The 21,009-nt window shown below is 33.8% G+C and overlaps 2 protein-coding genes across 6 annotated transcripts; one reads left to right on the top strand and one right to left on the bottom strand.

Annotated features, from left to right (window-relative positions):
- The first annotated feature begins 453 nt into the window (after window positions 1-453).
- LOC135074548 (eukaryotic peptide chain release factor GTP-binding subunit ERF3A) lies at window positions 454-14,106 on the top strand. 2 transcript variants are annotated; one of them, XM_063968871.1, is made up of 12 exons: window positions 454-644; window positions 1,685-1,920; window positions 2,794-2,899; window positions 2,996-3,142; window positions 3,292-3,437; window positions 3,536-3,690; window positions 4,674-4,791; window positions 4,894-5,097; window positions 5,181-5,339; window positions 5,504-5,608; window positions 5,812-5,980; window positions 13,046-14,106. In XM_063968871.1, exons 1-12 carry the CDS (start codon window positions 584-586, stop codon window positions 13,087-13,089), a joined length of 1,650 nt encoding a protein of 549 aa, XP_063824941.1. In that variant the 5' UTR covers window positions 454-583; the 3' UTR covers window positions 13,090-14,106. The 2 variants fall into 2 exon arrangements, with proteins under 2 accessions (XP_063824941.1, XP_063824940.1); XM_063968870.1 differs by having other exon boundaries at window positions 454-821.
- Window positions 14,107-18,079: 3,973 nt separating this feature from the next.
- On the bottom strand, window positions 18,080-20,482 carry LOC135074979 (DCN1-like protein 3). Of its 4 annotated transcripts, none has more exons than XM_063969346.1 (3): window positions 20,282-20,482; window positions 19,826-20,058; window positions 18,080-19,726 (listed from the first exon to the last, which is right to left on the bottom strand). In XM_063969346.1, exons 2-3 carry the CDS (start codon window positions 19,896-19,898, stop codon window positions 18,819-18,821), a joined length of 981 nt encoding a protein of 326 aa, XP_063825416.1. In that variant the 5' UTR covers window positions 19,899-20,058; window positions 20,282-20,482; the 3' UTR covers window positions 18,080-18,818. The 4 variants fall into 4 exon arrangements, with proteins under 4 accessions (XP_063825416.1, XP_063825417.1, XP_063825419.1 ...); XM_063969347.1 differs by having other exon boundaries at window positions 20,286-20,482; XM_063969349.1 differs by lacking the exon at window positions 20,282-20,482 and adding an exon at window positions 20,215-20,273.
- Between the last annotated feature and the right edge of the window lie 527 nt (window positions 20,483-21,009).

Raw genomic sequence — 21,009 nt, 5'->3', positions numbered from 1 at the left:
TTCTCTTAACAATAGTGATGTACCGTCGTCCGATCGTCCGCAGATAGAAAGAGAGAGAGTTTAGTCTATGACCAACTAATCGATTAAATCAATTGAAATAGTATAAACTCGAGAATAGATATACACCTTTAGTATTTTAATTCAAATATAAAATTTTAATTTCATTGCGTATTTTTGAAATGTGTAATGAGGTACAATGTGGATATCATTTCCACTAAAAGCGCGTCGGTTACCAAGATTTTCCTGGCATGGCAACTCTGAAATTGTAGCCGGAAGTTTTAAGTCAAATTTAGCACTTTTACATGTAAAAATTGGTTTTAAACAACATTTTCGAAACTAAGCATTATGCAAATAAAGTATTTTATTTTCAAATAGATTTAATTCATTTGCAAACTGTTTTAAAATAACATATAAAATAAAAGAAACTGAATTTGTTTGATTAGACATATTTGGCAAATTGCCATGAACTTCCGGTTTAAGATAAAGACACACGCGGATCTATCGTGAAAAGAACGCGAATAATTATAAAATTAACGGGGATAGGGAAACCAATTAACTAATTTTACATTGTCAGTTTACAATAATGTCCAATAACGGTGCTCCGGACTCTTGGGAAAGTCAAGCGGATGTTATAGGTGAACAAGGTGCAAAAGATTCCAATGATGTGTCTACTAAATTTTCCACGTTGAACGTCAACGCCGTGGAGTTCGTGCCTTCTTTTTGTAAGCCTTCTCAGGCTAACGACGATACGGATTCTCCTTCTTCACCACAAAAATCTGAAAGTGGTTCTACTAATTCTTCTGGGAGTCCCGTGTTGAATGGTGAGTACTCTTGTCACTAACTGCTCTAAAGCTCTATTTCTCTAAATTTTGTTTAAAATTATGAGTATATTTTTGCTGTGTAATTCATTTAAAAGTTACGAACATTCGCCGACTACATAACAATAGGTTCGATGACTTTATTTTTTTTCCGAATCCAGTTCTAACGGGTTATGTCGAGACACGCGGCCCGCTACACTATACATAGATACTTCTCATTATTGGCTCTAACTTTCTCTACATGCACTCTCTTTAGAAGCTTAAGCTCTCAGTGTAATTCCGAAAAATATACAAAATGAAAGGTTAGTAGGTAATTTAATTGTTATTTATTTATCTACAACCTTTATTTAACTTTGTTGATGTGGATTGTTCTACTTTTTTGAAAGTTAAACTTTAGTGTTATTTATAGTAATTAACAAATGTTAGTGGTATTTTAGATGCTAACCTATTTACTTATGTATGTTTTGCATTACAAAACAAGGTTTCTCCTAAATTAAATTTGCATTTTAAAAAAAAGTTAGGTTATGAATTTATTTGGCCTCACATAACTTCAAATATTTGATTTTAAATGTGTATTTAATGCTTTCTTACTTATTGATATGAATGCAATAAGTTCTGTCAAACATAGTCATGACTCAAATGTTTTTGCCACTAACAAATTACTCATAATGTCTTTGTTGAGTACACAGTAAAAATATACATAAATTTATGAAATATTTTCCTTTCTTGTACACAAGAAACTTGTTAGAGAATGGGTTTTTGACATTTGTACTCAGTTTTTACCTTTTACTTTTTGTTGAAGTCATCTAGTGTCAAAATATCTGCTTGTATTAACACAGTCTAACGTCTGTGATTGAAATAATCAGGATGCGGAGATGGTGGCGGAGAGAGTGGAGACGGAGGAGCTGCCTCGGCCTCCCCGCGCGTGGAAGAGCCTCCGCCCGTGCCACCCGCCGCGCCCGCCGCCGCGACCGCCGCCGCGGCGCTGCCCATCCCTGCCGACGTTTCACCCACTGCTGATAGCTGGGAAGCAGAAGCTGATGACCCACTCCTTACGCCCGAAGACAACAATGAACCTGATGAAGAAGAATTAGAGCAACAGGTTCAAAACCCTGTAATTGCATGTCCCACTGTTGGCTGTCCCTGACGTTCCATCCATCGTCTCAGCGCGTAAATGTCCACTGCAGAACACGGCTCCCCACCCCATTGAACTCCAGTGGGAACCATCCGTAGCAGTCTGCATCAATTACTATTAGTTTTCATTTGTTTTTATGTTATGAAGTGTATACTGTGATATGGTTTAGGAAAGACATTTCCTTCACTTGACACACTATATGACATAGCATGTTTAATATTCATCATAACATTGTTTTATTGTCAATGATAACACCTCATTGATAATTTTGGTTATTCTAATTTGTGTTTAGCTATTTGAAATAACAGTTTGCAGTTTTCATCCTTAGAACCACATCCATACATTTAACTAATATAATTTTATTAACTATGTGACGACTCTTTTTGTATAGTTTAATATAAAGGTTGTTGTTTATTATTGTGTAATAAGTAAACTTTGCACTAATAAAATTTTGCTTGCTAATTTTTTGCACTTACATACATTCCACAATCATTTAATACTTTTTGTACATTTATTTCTTCTTTCTTAGATGGCAATTAGTCAGCTTAATCACACAGTTTTATATTAGTTAATGATATAAGACATTTAAAATTATGTACTAGTTTTGCTGGTCATTTAACTAGTTAATGCTAAGATCAATTCACCATTAGACTTTCATTAGTGATTTTGATTCGTCAAAATTGCGAAAAAATATTGTTCAAGTTAGGAATGCAGGGAAGTCATTCCTATCTTGTACCAAAATCAAATCTTACATGGTCTACAGGCACAAGAATATAAGGCCATGTTGGGCTGTTTGTTGATTGATGATGTTATATTAAACTTTCTTAATTAACATTTCAGGAGGATGGCGAAACTACGAAAAAAATCCCCAAGAAAAAGCCACCGCGAGTTGAAGATACAAGGAGCAAAAAAGAACATGTTAATGTTGTATTCATTGGACACGTAGGCAAGTAGTGATTTTTGCATTTAATATATTTTGTAAAGTATCTACCATTTAAATTTAAATTATAGCCTATAACAAACAATGTCTTTATATTTTTAGATGCGGGTAAATCTACGATTGGAGGGCAAATTATGTCATTGACTGGCATGGTGGACAAACGAACACTAGAAAAGTATGAAAGAGAAGCACGAGAGAAATCAAGAGAATCCTGGTACTTATCTTGGGCACTTGACACTAACCAAGAAGGTATGTAAATATGTCAATATTTTTAAATATTTATTATGGTTCATTGTCAATATTGATGTAACTTGTATGTTATGGAAATCTTTGGGGAAGGCCTTTGTCCAGTACTACTGGACCAGTAGTACTGATGTAACATTTTAAAAAATCTTCAGAACGTGACAAGGGGAAAACTGTGGAAGTGGGGAGAGCCTATTTCGAGACTGAAAAGAAGCATTTTACAATTCTTGATGCCCCTGGGCACAAGAGTTTTGTACCAAACATGATTGGCGGTGCAGCGCAAGCAGATCTGGCAGTACTGGTATGTGAATAATAATTATATCTTTTTAACTTGTTTTGTTCTTATTTTATACCTGTTAATTATTAGCATTTGTTTAATGTGTATGTTATATTTTATAGGTAATATCTGCACGTAAAGGAGAATTTGAAACCGGTTTTGACAGAGGCGGACAAACGAGAGAGCATGCAATGTTAGCAAAAACCGCAGGTGTCAAACATTTAGTTGCACTAGTCAACAAGATGGATGACCCAACCGTAAATTGGGATGAGAAAAGGTAACTTTTTTATCATATTATGCAAACAAGCACATGATAAAACTACATATATTACACCGGTCAACAAAAAAAAATTTTTTTTTTGCGCATGGATTTTACTTATTAGATTCTGATTAAATAAGCAAATTTATATAAAAAAGTGCGATAACAAATCGAAAATATTTGCTTTTTAAAGAGTTATAGCGATTTGAATTTTCCATCTTCATAGTAGAATGTCTCTAAAGATGCACGTCACATTCTCATTGGGATATATTTATAGATAATTATGGGGGCTTATTCGCAAGAACAAGGGGCATGCTTTCATCAAAATATAGTGGGATTTGAGAGACGAAGTTACCAAGGCCAGTAAACTGAAAGCATGATAGGGTTAGATTTTTATGAGAAAAATCTTCTATGGAACATGACAGCAAATTAGAATTTTTCATTTTTAATCAATATTTGGACTCTATTTCAAATTTTCTCTTGTGAGAATGAATCTTAAATGGGTGTTTGGTATGTTTTAATAATTAGAAAGAATGAAAGAAAGAAAGAAAAAAAAATATTTGGCAACAAATGTAATCATCTCTATGTTCATGTTTCATACATTCATTGATATGATTTTTTCTATTTTTTACACATAAAAGCAAATTCAGAACAATTTTTTGTTCTTATTCTTATTTCTAGGTATTAAAGCAATAAAAATAAGCTATGCATAACCCGTGCGCAAAAATGCTGTAGACAGTTGTTATTAATCATTATATAAGAAGTATGTTGTTAGTGTTGTTACCAAGTAGAATTTACATAAACATATTTCGTATTATCGCTCGTTTTACGGCTCACGGCTTACATGTTTTTCGGTTTGTCACATTACTGAGTCAAACCTACACATCGAATTGGTATTCTTATGTCAGCAAGCAATACTACTACTACTTACTCATATCCTGTTATAAATGTGCCACATAGTTAAAACATTTTTTTTAATGTTTTATATTTTATTTTATCAGATACAATGAATGTCGAGACAAGATCCTGCCATACCTTAAAAAGCTGGGCTTTAATACAGCTAAAGATCTCTCCTTCCTGCCTGTGTCAGGACAAACTGGACAAGGATTATTGGAAAGGGTAAGCATTTTAGTGGAAATTTTTAACTTTGTTGTAATTGTGTATTCTTTTTATAGTGTTAAAAATAACAGTTTTGTATAACATTTTTATTTATTTATTTAGGTGACTGAAGAGATATGTCCATGGTACCGAGGACCTTCCTTCATTCAGTTGATTGACGAATTGCCTTCACTTAACCGTAAAATGGATGGGCCATTCATCATGCCAGTGGTCGATAAGTACAAGGACATGGGCACAGTCCTGATGGGAAAAGTTGAAGCAGGAACCACACGCAAAGGCAGTACTCTGTTCCTCATGCCAAACAGGGTAAAATAATAATTTTCATAGTTTTACTCAGTTAAATACTACAAAATTATGTTTATTATGTACTTTATATGGTAACTTTTCAGGTCCAAGTAACTGTTGACCAGCTTTGGTCCGATGACATTGAGGTAACATCCATCGGTCCGGGTGAAAATGTTAAAGTCAAACTCAAAGGAATTGAGGAAGAAGATGTGTCTCCCGGTTTTGTCCTCTGTGATATTGCAGAACCTATTACAACTGGAAGAGTAAGTATATTGAATGCGATAATTTTTATTTAAAATGTTGATGTCAAGTAAATAGTACATATTTACATTAACATTTTAAATTAATAAAATTGAGCTTGATTGTGAGTAAACACCTGCGGAACAATTTAACTAAAAGGCTAACCTATTGTTCTTTCTTTTTACAGTGCTTTGATGCTCAAGTTGTTATATTGGAGCATAAATCCATTATATGTGCTGGCTACTCAGCTGTGATGCACATACATTGTGCTGCTGAAGAAGTTACAGTCAAGGTAATAATGCGATTAGTATCCATAGTTCATGTTCATTATCATCTTCAAATCAGTAGCCCAACATCCTGAGGTATGGGAGCGGCATGAAAGGGGGTTTTTGTAAAGTCAACCGTCAGCGTCATGATTATGTCATGTCACCTCAGGCATTGACTGAGTTAAACGCTAGACTTAAATAATATTGTAACCCATTTTGTAATTTGCAGGCATTAATTTGTTTGGTTGACAAGAAGACTGGCGAAAAATCGAAAACAAGACCACGTTTTGTGAAACAAGATCAAGTAGCCATAATGAGGATAGAATGCGCTGGCGTCATCTGCTTAGAACCATTCAAGAAGTTTGCTCAAATGGGCAGATTCACACTAAGAGACGAGAGTAAGTATAATTATTATTTATTACATTATCCTTCAAGTCGTTAATAAATCGTCAACCTGTTTTATATTGATTCAACATCCTCTTTTTAGGTATTAACTCGTTTCTAACAGGCTTTTAATTTAATAATATTATTTCCAGACTAGCTTTCCGCCCGCGGCTTCGCCCGTGTGGAATTTTGTCTGTCACAGAAAAACTTTATCTCGCGCGTCCCTCTTTCAAATACCGGGATAAGAACTATTCTATGTCCTTTCCCGGGACTCACTATCTCTATGCCAAATTTCATCAAAATCGGTTCAGTGGTTTAGGCGTGAAAGCAAGACAGACAGAGTTACTTTCGCATTTATAATATTAGTTTAGTATAGTATACAGGGTGTTTGGCGGAAGGTTAGACAAACTTCGTGGGTGTGTAGGTAAGGTTATTTTAAGAATACAAGTTCGCCCATTTGACTCTAAGTGAGCTACTTTTTTTTTTAATTCATAATATGTTTGTTTTTATTTTTAAAAAAAACGAGACCTAAAAACTTCTTCATTTTTTTTTCTCGCGTGTTTTCAACCGATTTTTTTATTTGGTTTTAATATTGAATATATCTTTAGTCAAATAAAATAAATTTCAGATACAGATTATCAGTATTGATGATTGGATGGCTAGTTACGAGCCGCCAAAGTTAAACAAAAGTACAAACCACGATAAAATATTCAACTTAGAATTCGGTTTAAAAAAAAACTAATGGTGATAATGGATTGCCAATGATCTTAAAAATATCTCTTACTTTTCTTCTTTCCGATGATATATCACATGTAGTAATTAAATATTGAAATTCGTCAATACATCAAAGTTTATGGAAGAAATTGGAATAATTATACAAAAATTATCCATACAAAGTAGATTTTGAATTTTTTTAAATTCTGTTTTTCATAACGTGGTTATTATTTTTAATTTGATTTTGAAATAAAACACTCAAAAAATGTTATGAAAAGGAGTATAGCAGAAAATTTATCGATGTTTGAAGAAACTTAGTATTGATAATTTTTGTATATATGTCACGGTCAAAGTGATAAATGTGAAAATTATGAATAATCGCCGGTTATTATGAATAATTACCGCATGATGTGAATATTATAGTTATAGAAGGTAGTTTTACTTTAATATTATCGTGTTATGTAGCAGGTAGTTTTCTATATGAAAATAAATCAGTTTGCACTCAGCTGGTCGTATGATTTGACATGGCGCAGCCGGCAGGATTAAAATAAAGTTAAATATGGAATCAGTGCTACAGCCACCGTCGCCGTTTCGGTTTGAAAATAATTTACTCAACGTTACATCGGGAAATTTAAGTCAAGAATGGGAGAAATGGAAGAAATCGTTCCGGATATATTACGACGCATGTGAATTGGATAAAAAACCAACGAAGGTACAAATAAACATATTACTACACATCATAGGAGAAAAATGCAGAGAAGTTTATGATCAATTTACCGAAAAATTCACGTCAATTGAAGATTTAATAAAAGAATTCGATAAATTTTTCCTACCGAAAAGGAATATAACTGTGGAAAGACACAAGTTTTTCATAAGAAATCAACAAGACTTAGAATCGATTGAGCAATATGTCTTCGAGCTGAACAAGATGGCGGGTAAATGTGAGTTCAAAGACTTGTGTAAAGATCTTGTTCGAGATCGCCTAATTTGCGGCTTGAAAGATGCGGCCCTGCGTGAACGTCTACTGAGGGAACAAGATCTGACCCTGGAGAAGGCGATGGCTATATGTCGACTAGCAGAGATCTCACGTGTGCAGGCGGGACACATAAAACAAGAAAACGGAGATTATGAAACAAACAAAAGCGAGGCAAACATTGATGTACTAAATGCGAGTGCGAGAGGAAAACGTCAAAGTTACAACAAAAATCGGAATGCAGGTAGCAGCGGCAGTCGTTCGGGAACGTCATCAGTGCCTACTCGTGCGCGGGACCGCAGTACGGCAGTGTCCGCGGTAAAAAGATGCTCAAGGTGTGGTCTAAATCATGGGTATAACCGATGCCCAGCTTATGGACAGCAGTGCAATAAGTGCAGCAAAATGAACCATTACTCGCGAGTGTGTACAAGTAAAGTTTATACCGTAGAGGAGGAGTCGGCCACTGATCAGGTAACCACTGTCAATAATAACAAAGACTGGTTAGTTACTTTACAAATAAATAATAGCAAAATTGCGTTCAAGTTAGACACAGGGGCAGACGTTAACGTTTTACCGAGAAAATATTTAAATAAAGTTGGTATTTTAGAAAGTGATTTAATTACAACATCTATAAAATTACAGGGTTATTCTGGAATGAAAATAGAAGTTATAGGAAAATGCAATTTGAAAGTATTTTATAAAGAAAATGTATTTATTTTGAGTTTCATAATAGCAGACGTTGAATCTACTCCAATATTAGGGAGACAGTCATGTAATGAGTTAAATTTAATCAAAAGAATATACTCTTTAGAAAATGGAAAGAATGATGAATGCATTTTGGATGAATTTATGGATGTATTTGAAGGGGTAGGTTGTTTACCAGATGAATATAAAATAGAGATTAGAGGGGATGTTTTACCAGTGATTCATTCCCCGCGCAAATTACCAATTGTCTTACGCGAACAAGTTAAAAAGAAACTAGATGAGATGGAAAAACAAGGTATAATTAAAAAGGTTGAGGGTCCAACAGACTGGGTAAACAGCATGACTGTCGTTAAAAAACCTAACGGCGATCTGCGAATTTGTCTAGATCCTAAAGATTTAAATAAGGCCATTAAAAGGGAACATTTTAGGTTACCAACCCTTGATGAAGTCACTGCTAAATTGTCGGGTGCAAAATACTTTAGTACCTTAGACGCAAAACACTCATTTTGGCAATTAAAATTAAATAAAGATAGCAGTAATTTATGTACTTTCAACACAGTGTTCGGTAGATACAAGTTTTTAAGAATGCCCTTCGGTATTTCTTCGGCATCTGAAGTTTTTCATAAAAGACTTTATAATTACTTTGATGACATAGAAGGAGTAACCCTATTTGTTGATGACATTTTAATTTATGGCAGTAATAAAAAAATTCATGATCAAAGATTACGTGCAGTGTTGCAAAGATGCCGCGAAATAAATATAAAATTAAACAAAGAAAAATGCAAAATAGGTCAAACAGAAATAACTTATTTAGGGCACAAAATCACTCAAACCGGCATCTATCCCGATCAATCACACATAAGTGCTGTTAGAAATATGCCTACACCAAAAAATATAAAAGATCTTGAAAGATTTTTGGGCTTGGTCACTTACGTTGGCAATTTTATACCAAACTTGTCAGAAAAAACATGTATATTGAGGGAGTTATTGAAAAAAGACGTATATTGGCACTGGGAGGATAGGCATCAGAAGTGTTTCAATGATATTAAAATGTTTTTATCTAATCCGCCAGTATTACAATATTATAGCTTAAAAAAACCTATTACATTGTCAGTAGACGCCAGTAAAAATGGTTTGGGGGCGTGTTTATTGCAGGACGGCCTGCCAGTTTGTTATGCGTCACGATCATTAACAAAAACAGAACAGGCGTATGCTCAAATAGAAAAGGAGCTTTATGCTTGTGTGTTTGCATGTGAAAAGTTCTACATGTATATTTATGGTAGGCATGACGTAACAATAGAAACAGATCACAAGCCACTAGTGAGCATAATTAATAAGCCACTCTCAAATGCTCCCGCGCGATTGCAAAGAATGTTATTAAGACTGCAACCGTATACATTTACATTGGTATATAAACCGGGCAAATATTTGTACATAGCTGACGCGCTGTCACGCGCAGTGGAAGCCCGCGCGCCAGACGTGGTCGCGCCGCGCGACCAGCTGGACATACAGGCTCAGGTGTGTGCGCTCCTCGCGAGTAACCCTTTGACCGACACTCATTTCATACGAATACAAAAAGCTACTAAGCAAGATAAAGAATTACAGGAGTTAATTAGAGTTATATTAAAGGGATGGCCAGCTACTAAGAAAGACGTAAGTGATATTATAAAACCATACTGGGAGTGCAGGGATGAGTTATCTATAGCGTATGATATTGCGTGGAGAGGTACCCGAGTCGTCATACCAAAGTGTTTAAGATCGGAAATGCTAAAAAATATTCATGCGAGTCACTTTGGTATTGAAAAGTGTAAATTGAGAGCTAGAGAAATATTATATTGGCCAAACATGAATACACAGTTACTTGATTATTTATCAAACTGTCAAGCTTGCCTAACCTATAGGAAACAAAATTCTAAACAAAGTTTACTTCAGCACGATATACCTGAGAGGGCATGGTCAAAGATAGGTGTAGATATTTTTCACTTCAGAGCTGAATCATTTTTATTAGTTATCGATTATTATAGCAAGTTTATAGAAGTTGAAAAATTAAAATCGTTGACTTCAGAAATGGTTATAAATAAATTAAAGAAAATATTTAGTCGACAGGGAATACCAGAGATAGTTATGTCTGACAATGGACCCGAATTTTCTTCGAATAAATTTAAAGTATTTAGTAGGGAGTGGAATTTTCATCACGTGACGTCATCGCCGAGATATCCTCAATCTAACGGCCAAGTTGAACGGGCGGTTCAAATAGTTAAATCAATATTAAAGAAATCTAGCTTCGATAAAAACGATTTAAATATCCCACTTCTAGAATATTTGAATACACCACTAGATAGTAATTTGCCCTCACCAGCTGAACTCCTTAACAGTAGAAAGTTAAGAAGTATTTTACCCTGCAACCCAAAGTTACTTAAACCCAAAATTCATAAAAATGTAAAAATTAACTTAGAAAAACGTCAATTTCAGCAAAAAGAATACTATGATAAAAAATCTAGGAATTTGAAACCATTCGAAGTTGGAACGAAAGTAAAAGTGAGAATGGAATGTGGATGGAAGAATGGGGTGATTTGTCAGATAGTTGGTCCTAGGTCATACTTAATTAAGATGACATCAGGTAATATCCTTAGGCGAAATAGGCGTCAGCTAATTAAAGATTCGGAACATAGGCAGGAAACTGGAAATACATTTGATCATAGCAACCGATACGATGATATAGATATAACGTCTCCTGACCCCTGTGTCCCATCGCAAGTGTCGCTAAATAGTTATGATTCTTATCATAAAACTCGTTTTGGCAGGACAGTGAGACCTCCTGATCGGTGGGCGTATCCGAGCCGTGAGCAGAGACCTTAACAACAATACCTGCATCAAGAAATGTACCTATTCCAGGCAGAATTATCATATTTAAAATTATTTATTACAGTTATTGCACGTTAAAAAGAAAAATAAAAAGCAATTAAATTATTAAAATCATATTACAACATTTACAATGTATAATTTAATTTAAATTTGTTGAATGTATTTGGAATCTATTTATTTAATAATGTGTAATTAATGCTGTTTAATAAAATTTACTATCAATTTACTATCATGTAAAAGTACATTATGAAGTAAGTTATCTTTAATAAAATTCAATAATACCTACTACTACTACAACCTTATTGTAGTAGTACGCTATGCACAATAATTAAATTATCCTAATTGTGACCAATTTATAATAATCGGAATGCTTTCCATAAAAATAATAAATATGTTTGCTATTATCAAGTTCCATTTTATTTCTCTAAAGAAATAATGAGAACAATATGTAATTAATTATCTTCATTACAATTAAGATTATAAATAAGATAATGTATTATAATTTGGATGTTGCATGAGATAATTTTAATAATACCTACCTACTTTCAAATTGATTAAGAAAGGTCAAATAATTGAAATATCTTATTAAATCACTAAACTTGATATTAAAAAAAAAATGTAATTAATTACTACTTTAAATTCAAAATGTGAAATTTAAGCATTGTTTTCTATTAGAACATAGTTTATCGTCTTGTTTTTGTTGCATTTTGTTTGTTGTAGTCAAATGTGGCTTCAATTAGGTGATAATTATTATTTAATTTGTCTGAGGGGATGATGGATTGGAATAATAAGTAAAAAAGGGGAGTTGTGAATATTATAGTTATAGAAGGTAGTTTTACTTTAATATTATCGTGTTATGTAGCAGGTAGTTTTCTATATGAAAATAAATCAGTTTGCACTCAGCTGGTCGTATGATTTGACACATGATTTGGTAAATGTGATTAATATGAGGTCATTTATGTGTGTATAAAACTAAATAGGCGGCTTAGGGGTGGCCCAAGGGCCACCCCCGCCGCACCTTAACTTATTTTTCTCTTTAAATCAAAACATTATGTTATAGGCATCATGGAAAAGTAATATTATGCAAGAAACATTCCAAACTCATTATGCCAAATTATATTAATATATGATATCAAAACGTTCAAAAGTTTGGCTGTACACGAGCACGTACACAAGATGTTGTTCTCTTTTATGAAATTTGTTAGTACTAAGGTTGAATTATTGAATAATCACTGTTAAATGTGATTAATTTATCACTTTTACCGCGACTGTCGGTAATTATTCATAATAACCGGTTATTATTAATAATTTTCAATTTATCACATTAACCGTAACAACATATACATTACATTATCATTACATACATATTTTACTCCATTTTCTTCCCTAAACTTTGAATTTTTGACGAATTTCAATATCTAATTACTAAATGTGATATATCATTGGAAAGAAGAAAAGTTAGAGATGTTTTTAAAATCATTGGCAATCCATTATCGCCATTCATTTTTTTTTAAATCGAATTTTAAGTTGAATTTTTTATGGTGGTTATTTTTTAAGACATATTCGATGTTAATACCAAATAAAAAAATTGGTTCAAAACATGCGAGAAAAAAATAAGGAGCAGTTTTTAGGTTAAATTTCGGAAAAAAATGAATAAAAACAAAAATATCAATTAAAAAAAATAGCTCACTTAGGGTCAATGGGCGAACTTGAATTCTTAAAATGACCTTACCTATACACCCACGAAGTTTGTCTAACCTTCCGCCAAACACCCTGTATATATTTCTTTCATTATCATAACCAAAAAATGTTTTTGTTTCAGATAAAACAATCGCAATTGGCAAAGTCCTAAAAGTGGTCGAGTAAATTGGCACTATAACTGTAATTTAGCTAGGATAGGCCTTTCCAAACCTATATCAGTCGAGAGTGCATGTAATATGTAATCCTGATTTTTGGGATCATCACGTGAGAGCTCGAGTGTAATGCTTCAATACCACAAGAAAAAGTTGTTTGCAATTTAATAAAATAGAACAGCTAGTCCTCCGGGAAAATAAATAAATATTTTATACAGCCACTGCCATGGAACAAAATACGCTAAAATTACACGACGCGACGCGACGCTCTAAATACTTCTTACACTGTCTCAATTTACGCCACATTTCAGTAATTGCAATATTATCTGTGTACCTGTTATGATGTTAAAATGTGTAAAGCGTCGAGTAGTTTTGCTTTTTTACAGTAAAATGTGCTTCTTTATTGCCTTGAATTATATTTTGGCCAAGAATTATTGTATAAAGATCGTAATATATTTTACATCAATGTTTTGTTCTATTTTACTCAAAAAGCACGGTGGGCGATGGGTAAGGCTCTCATATAATTATTTGTTGTTAGGGAGATCATCCACTTAGCGCTAGTGTGGGTAGCGAGCCTAATATAATTTAATGGATATTATATTATAATATAGCTTTCGTGTTTATCGCTACTCACGACATTCACTAAGAATATATTCAAATAAGATAGATGGTCATCCTAACAATAGGCTATTGATTATAATTTCATATTATAATGGTTATAGTACTGGTTACTATTTGTAAAGCGAAAATTATGTATTTTTCTTTATTTTAGTTTGGTATTATTATAATACATACAGTACACAGATTTTAAAATATATGTATTTTGTGTTTCAGTTGCCAACTGAAATTATTTTTAAATTTAGTTCAAATTGGTTTCGGTAAATGCTATTCACAAAGCGAGTGTATGCCTAGCAAGACTCCATCTTTCTCATTGTTCCTCCGACTATAAGATGGTAAATATCCCTGTGGATATAATTAGCCAAGTTTCTATTGTTTTAGTTATTTCTAATAAATAATACTTAAAACTTAAGTTTTGTTTACATATTTTAACAAAATTTACATACAAATAATATGTTAAGTTAAATATTTTTGATCAATAAGGGTTTTCGCGTTTGAAGGATCCGCCAGATGGCGATACGTGGACGCGGGGTCCAGATGCTGCGTGATTGGTTATTTTTGACATAACATTGACAGATATGTCAAAATCCACCAATCACGCAGCGGTCGGACCCACGTCCGCGTCCCGCCATCTGGCGGATTTTTCAATCGCGAATACCCACATTGACATGGTCTCGCTCCTCTATTCCACTGTAATCCATTGGTCAAATCCATTAATGGATTAGATTCCTCTTCTGGGTACACTTTAGTCCATCGATGGACTTGTTTCCGCATCAGAGTATACCCCAATCCATTAATGGATTTGATTCCGCTTTTAAGTACACCCTAATCCAAGAAATTTTGCACAACTGTTTTTAAAGTAGGAGTAGAATACCAACATCTTTTATCCATCCATTGGATTATACATTTTAATTCGTGATTTATTTTATCCCAACTAATATTATAAATGCGAAAGTAACTCTGTCTGTCTGTCTGTCTGTTACGCTTTCCCGCTTAAACCTCGCAACCGATTTTGATGAAATTTGGCATAGAGATAGTTTGAGTCCCGGGAAAGAACATAGGATAGTTTTTATCCCGGTTTTTGAAACAGGGACGCGCGCGATAAAGTTTTTCTGTGACAGACAAAATTCCACGCGGGCGAAGCCGCGGGCGGAAAGCTAGTTGAAATATAAATAATATAGATATAGAAAATACGAACTCATTTATTTTTAAAGGGAAAAGCCCAGGTATTTTAATTATTTAAAAATCAAAATTAAAATCATGACTTAGTTAATCACGTTGGCCTAAGTAGGCGCGCGGTCTTAATCCATATATTAGCACGGACAGCTCTTTTCTGTAATATAAAAAATCGGCCAAGTGCGTGTCGACGTACCACGCGCAGTGTAGGGTTCCGTAGTTGTCCGTCGTTACCACAATATATTTCAGAAGCAAGCAATTACTTCATCGAAAGTCACTTTTCATTTTTTTTTACTGTTTAAGAAATTGTATAATACATGAGTCAAATGACTATTACTCTTAAAGTAAGTGATCTATCTTACTTAACTGCTATAGTTTTCCTTGAAAGTTCATGAAAAGCAACCAGTTTAGTTTTTAGAGGGGGGGGGGGACGCCCTACTCGAACAAAAATTGGCACTTTAAAGTTTAATAATTTGCAAACAGATCCCTAAATCGAAATATAGTGTTAGAAACCCCTAAGCCATTTTAAAAGGCCTATCCAACGATACCGCACACGATGGGGTAGAAGATGAAAAAAAAATCATCCCCACTTTACATGTAGGGGAGTAAAAAAAATGTTTTTTTTTTCAAAATTTTATTCTACCGTTTTGTCGGCGTGATAAATAAACATACCTTCACAAAATTACAGCTCTCTAGTGCCAGTAGTTTTTAAGCAAAACCTCGGACAGACAGACATATCGAAACTATAAGGGTTCCTTGTCAGGACTACGGAACCCTAAAAAGCTATTTCAAATTACAACCCTCTCTCAACAAATAAAAAAACTTAAAGCCTTGAAACGACAAAAATAATTTACCCTTTATTATTGAAATTCTTAGTTATTTCATTTTAACTCTTCCAGAAAATGGCCCACTACTTATTATGTACCTGGGCTTTTCCCTTTAAAAATAAATGAGTTCGTATTTTCTATATCTATATATTTATATTTCAATAAAATAAATCACGAATTAAAATGTATAATCCAATGGATGGATAAAAGATGTTGGTATTCTACTCCTACTTTAAAAACAGTTGTGCAAAATTTCTTGGATTAGGGTGTACTTAAAAGCGGAATCAAATCCATTGATGGATTGGGGTATACTCTGATGCGGAAACAAGTCCATCGATGGACTAAAGTGTACCCAGAAGAGGAATCTAATCCATTAATGGATTTGACCAATGGATTACAGTGGAATAGGGGGTCTCGCTAGACATACCCTCATACTTTTACTTTCTTTATCTGCAATATTTTTATTCATAATTATAATAAATAGATTTAATTTATTATTTGCTTTTACTAACCGATTTCAAAAGAAATTGGGCTGCAGTTTTTTAGCAGATGAAAACAATATTTTTTGTAAAACTTATTCCCCTAAAGCTTCTTACTTGTCAAGTATTATCGTAGGATCAATGAGAGTACTTATGAAAAAAAGATGGTTTGTATCACAAACGTTAATTCTTATAACTTCGGGCTCAACATCCGAATTGTTATAGTAAATGTATATTATGGATTTATAAATTTTCAGCTTTTTTAATGTAATCAGATTTTCGTCTAGTGGCGACTGTATATTATTATCGATATTTTGTGTATATCAGTGGACAAATAGCGAGGCGTGCGTAGCCCCGAGTCGGTCCACCGCGAGAGGGCCGCGGCCGCCGCGCTCTAGTGCCTTGTGTCGGCGCGGCCGGCCGCCACGCCGCCTCGCGCCGAGACACCGGAAGAGCATTGGCAGGCTGCAAGTATATTATTTTGTTTAAAATAAAATAAAATTTTATTAATACTATTGTTGTTTTATTGCTTTGAACAGCAAGGTTCCTTGCCGCTTATAGCACATCATAATACATTATTTTGTACTTGCTTATTTTACAGTGTGTCCGGTCACCAGTGTCCGACCCGTTAGGGCGCAGTAAAATCCACTGGAATAAAACATTTTATCCCTACTATTAAAGAATTACAGCTATCCCTTAACATTTTTAAAGTAATTAACTTTTTTTTTCTAACATACAAATACTAGGATGTAACCTAATAGATAAATCCGTAGGACAAAGTATGTAAAATAACTGGTTCTTCTTTGCTGTTATACATTTTTCCCATCAAATCATCATAACAGACTATTTTGTCGTTATGGATACCATGTCCCCTGTAGTAACCAATATTATCGGGACAATGAAGGAACAAATTCTACACTCAAGTAAACCGATATGGTCACCCTACTCAACGTTTTCCTTATGGATTGTAAAAAAGAGTTACCCTATCTTTTATAATATAACACACGACGATTGGTTAGTCAAATTTTAGTACATTTTTCACAATTTCTGATGTAACTAGGTCTTCTACCTATGAGTTTGGGTTTATGAAACATAGGTAGGTAGTTCAAGATAAGGATCACTCAGTTGGGACGATCGAGAAAAAACAAGATTTTAATTTTCTCTTAAACCAGTAGGATGTCAATCTTCTTTCTTTCACAGATTTTCCCAGAAGCATAATTTATAATAAACATGATGATGTTTCATACTTTTTCACTTAGACTAATAAAGCCTTTATTAATCTAAGCTTTTTCAGTATAAGGTGGTGTTTTAAAAGATCACTCAATAGAACATAGTGCATTCTGAGTGATCCATATCATAAACCGTTCTAAATCTTATAGGTAGGTATGTGGCTTTGAATCGAATCGAAAATTTGTTTAGCAGCTTTCAGATTCTTTACAATTAATTCAAACGCAAATTATAAACACATCTGGGATACGCGTTATGGCTTATTCTTCAGGTGTCCAGATTGAGTGATCCAGTTAATAAGTTCTAGCTTTCTTTGTTTAGGTTTCGCATATTTAATACCTTACCATGAAGTTTTCACAGTTATTTCCTAAATCCTCTCAAAATTTGGTTGTGGTTGGATGAGTTTTGAAAAGATCACTCAGTCCACCAGCGTTGCCAGTTTTTTTTTTGCCAAGTCGGGACTTTGGTACTTTTTGAGTGAAAATAACGGGATTCTTCCGTCAGAAGCGGGACATAGTAATAAAACGTATATATCTAATCAAAGGTTTTCAAATTTATCTTTTTAATTAGGGTTTTCGCGATTGCGAATTGCGAAAACCCTTATTGACTTAAAATTACGTTTACGTGACAATAGATAGCAAAAGTAGCCATAGAAAATGTATTATAACAAAAAAAAATATTTTAAACCACGTGCTACGTACGGTCGAGTTCTCTCCGAAAAGCGTGACAGAGCCTGTCCCGCGCGGGACATTTAAATTTGATTTAAAAATCAGGACGTCTGGCAACGCTGGTCTACATCCACATGTTCTATTCTTGGGTAGGTACCAGTAGGTACTTTATAAACAAGGAATATGAAGGTAGTCATACTCAGGACCGAAACTGCGACGGAGAGCTGTATTGGCCGCCTCTACAATCGGCGTCGACTACGATTGAAATGAAAGCTTCTCTTTGATTAAATCTATTATTATTATTCATCAAAAAAATTGTGCAATCTAGGCAACCTTGAATGGCACCAAAAATTGAATTCACAAAAGAAAATAAATATGTACTGGTAACCAAGTCAAGCAACCTAGATTTAATGGGTACAGATTTCGAATACATATTAATATATACAGATTTTGGCTAATTCCATATCTGGAATGTTGTACAAGTACATAAAGTATGAATTAAGTCTAAGTCTACACATAATTTCACAAATATTAAATTTATAATTATAACCTTATGTACATTTAACTTTGTTTGAATCTCATTAGTATATTTTATGATACATCTGCATTTTGAACCACATTCCTATATTACACTCATTCTTCATTCAGTAGTGAGATACAGAATAAATGTTTTCAAACACTCCACACAATTATCAGTCTCAATGTCCTTAAGTACCTACACAGCTAAAATTTGGCAAATATAAGAGCTCAATCCTGTATCTTGATGTCACTTTTTGTAACATTCTGGTTCATCTGATCATTTTCATATTCCACAAAATCATCAAAAAGGCTTGGCCAAGCCTCGGTGTCATCATAAGTGCCAAGATCTTCTCCAACAAACTCACTAAAGTTTAAAAACATATACCAAGTGTCTTTGGGAATGCCTCGGATGTGAGTATTTTTCTCCAGATAACTCAGCCACTTATCTAATACTGGTGGTTCATTGTTTGTGAAGACTAGACGCCACAAGAGTACTGCTATATCTGTCGGCAGTATTCTTTGACCAGTACTTACATCTAAACCAAATTTAAATGTGAATCTATACAAATCTTTAAAACTTTCAGAATCTCTATTTAATCCACAAGTAATTTCATTCAACTTGAGCTGAATACCTTTAATAGAATCAGTTTTCATGTTTTTAAGGCCTTGTACAAACTCTGATTTTGTGAATCTGCACATTTGACTAGCATTTAACTTCCATGCAAGCACCAAAACTTTGAAATCATCAGGGTTCAGTTGTAAATCATTGCAAAGATTCTCTATTCCTTCTGCTAAAATAGCATCTTCTAATGAATCTTTATATTGGTCAAATAGTTGATTAATTTTATATTCAGAAATTCGTGGTTCACTTGTTCCTAATGATGACATAGTTCGAGGTATTGATGGCAATTTTTGATAGAATGTTTTTTGCGACTTGTCAGGACAATACTGAGTTTTTTGAGGATGTACTTCTGGGCAGGGTTCCCCTACCGAAGCCAAAGTATTAGCATTCTGCAAATTAGTGTTGTTCCTGTAAATTATGCTGTTCTCATTATTATGAAGAAGTGGTTCTTCCTGAGGATAGTCCGATACCATGACAGCAGGCACTTGATGGGTAGTGACAATTTCTGTCATCTCTGAAAAGAAACAATAACATTATTTTATTGTACATATTATTAAAGGCTTTCTTATTATTCTTTCTTGGTAAAAAGGCACTAATTAATGTAAATACTTACCATCTTTATTTCTTTGAGATGTACTGTTATCAGCATTGGCTTGATTTTTGAAACAACTTAGACAATGGCCCATTGGACAAAATGTTTATGGCAATAGTCACAGGCATACAATTAATAACACAAAGATGATAACTCCAGTCGATCTTATTCAATTCTTTAAAATATGTACTATAAAACATAATGGTAAGACAGAGAGTTTTGTATAAGCTCCTTCAATAACTTTGTCATGAAATCTGCAAAAGTAAAAATATTGTGATAAATATTTGTAGTTTGTAGAAAAAAGTTTAGTACTTTGGTATACATTTACAATAATTAAAAACTAACTCAAAATTCAGTCAAATTTCAGAAGTAAAATTTACTAATTCTGCAGCAGGTGTCCTTATCCTGACCTGATCAAGTTCGGAAGCACAGGTATTGTAAAAGACATCAATGATGATGAAGTAGGTACCTACCTACCTACCTGAATTCATTCCCTTTACAACTTTATTAGGATCATAATAGCATTGCTTATGTTGATATTCAAAGCTTGCAGTAAATATGGAAAAGAGTGTATAAATGTTTTTCGATAGCAAGGATTGAACGTACAAATACTTTTACTACTAATTCACTATTTTTCACGAAAATATAGACCAAAGAGTAAAATGACTGACAGTTCTCTTTTTTTGACATCAAACAGACAGTAGAACTGTCAATCATTTTTATTTTCATTCCAAAGATAGCATAATATAGATGAACTATACTGAACCACAGATATGGATTAGAGTAGATACAGCAAGTTGCTCGTCAAAGCGTGCCATTCCGATATGTCCAAATGGACATACATGGTCGAGTGATGTACACGTTGTTAATTCTTAGCCGATTACAACAATCGGTAACGATGATTTTACGAGGACAGAGTACGAACACGGTAAAATTAATAAATTATTAACGGATTGAGAATTGTAATTAACAGGACAAGTAACAAATAATTAATTAGAATAAAGTAGCAGTAGAAGAAGTATAAAGTAGGATTGTTTTTAATACATATCCTGCGATGTACTATTAAGAGTAATGTATGTGGTGCACTCATACCGATCCCAAGGAACCGTACTTACTCATAACATTATGACACACACAGATCCGTGCATTCATACACCAGACAAGTTTTTGTATTGAATCGCTGGTAGGGTGAAAAAATAATGAGA

Source organism: Ostrinia nubilalis, chromosome 9 (genome assembly GCF_963855985.1).
Source record: "Ostrinia nubilalis chromosome 9, ilOstNubi1.1, whole genome shotgun sequence".
Taxonomy (NCBI): Eukaryota; Metazoa; Arthropoda; class Insecta; order Lepidoptera; family Crambidae; genus Ostrinia; species Ostrinia nubilalis.
Note: the sequence above shows the minus strand (reverse complement) of the source record. Positions and strands in the feature narration are given on the sequence as shown.

Coding starts and splice junctions, on each gene's coding strand:
- LOC135074548 (XM_063968870.1), top strand. CDS start 584: ATGTCCAATAACGGTGCTCCGGACTCTTGGGAAAGTCAAGCGGATGTT. Junction 822..1,684: donor TGGGAGTCCCGTGTTGAATG/GTGAGTACTCTT, acceptor TGAAATAATCAG/GATGCGGAGATGGTGGCGGA. Junction 1,921..2,793: donor AAGAAGAATTAGAGCAACAG/GTTCAAAACCCT, acceptor TTAACATTTCAG/GAGGATGGCGAAACTACGAA.
- LOC135074979 (XM_063969346.1), bottom strand. CDS start 19,898: ATGGGCCATTGTCTAAGTTGTTTCAAAAATCAAGCCAATGCTGATAAC. Junction 19,727..19,825: donor ATCTCAAAGAAATAAAGATG/GTAAGTATTTAC, acceptor GTTTCTTTTCAG/AGATGACAGAAATTGTCACT.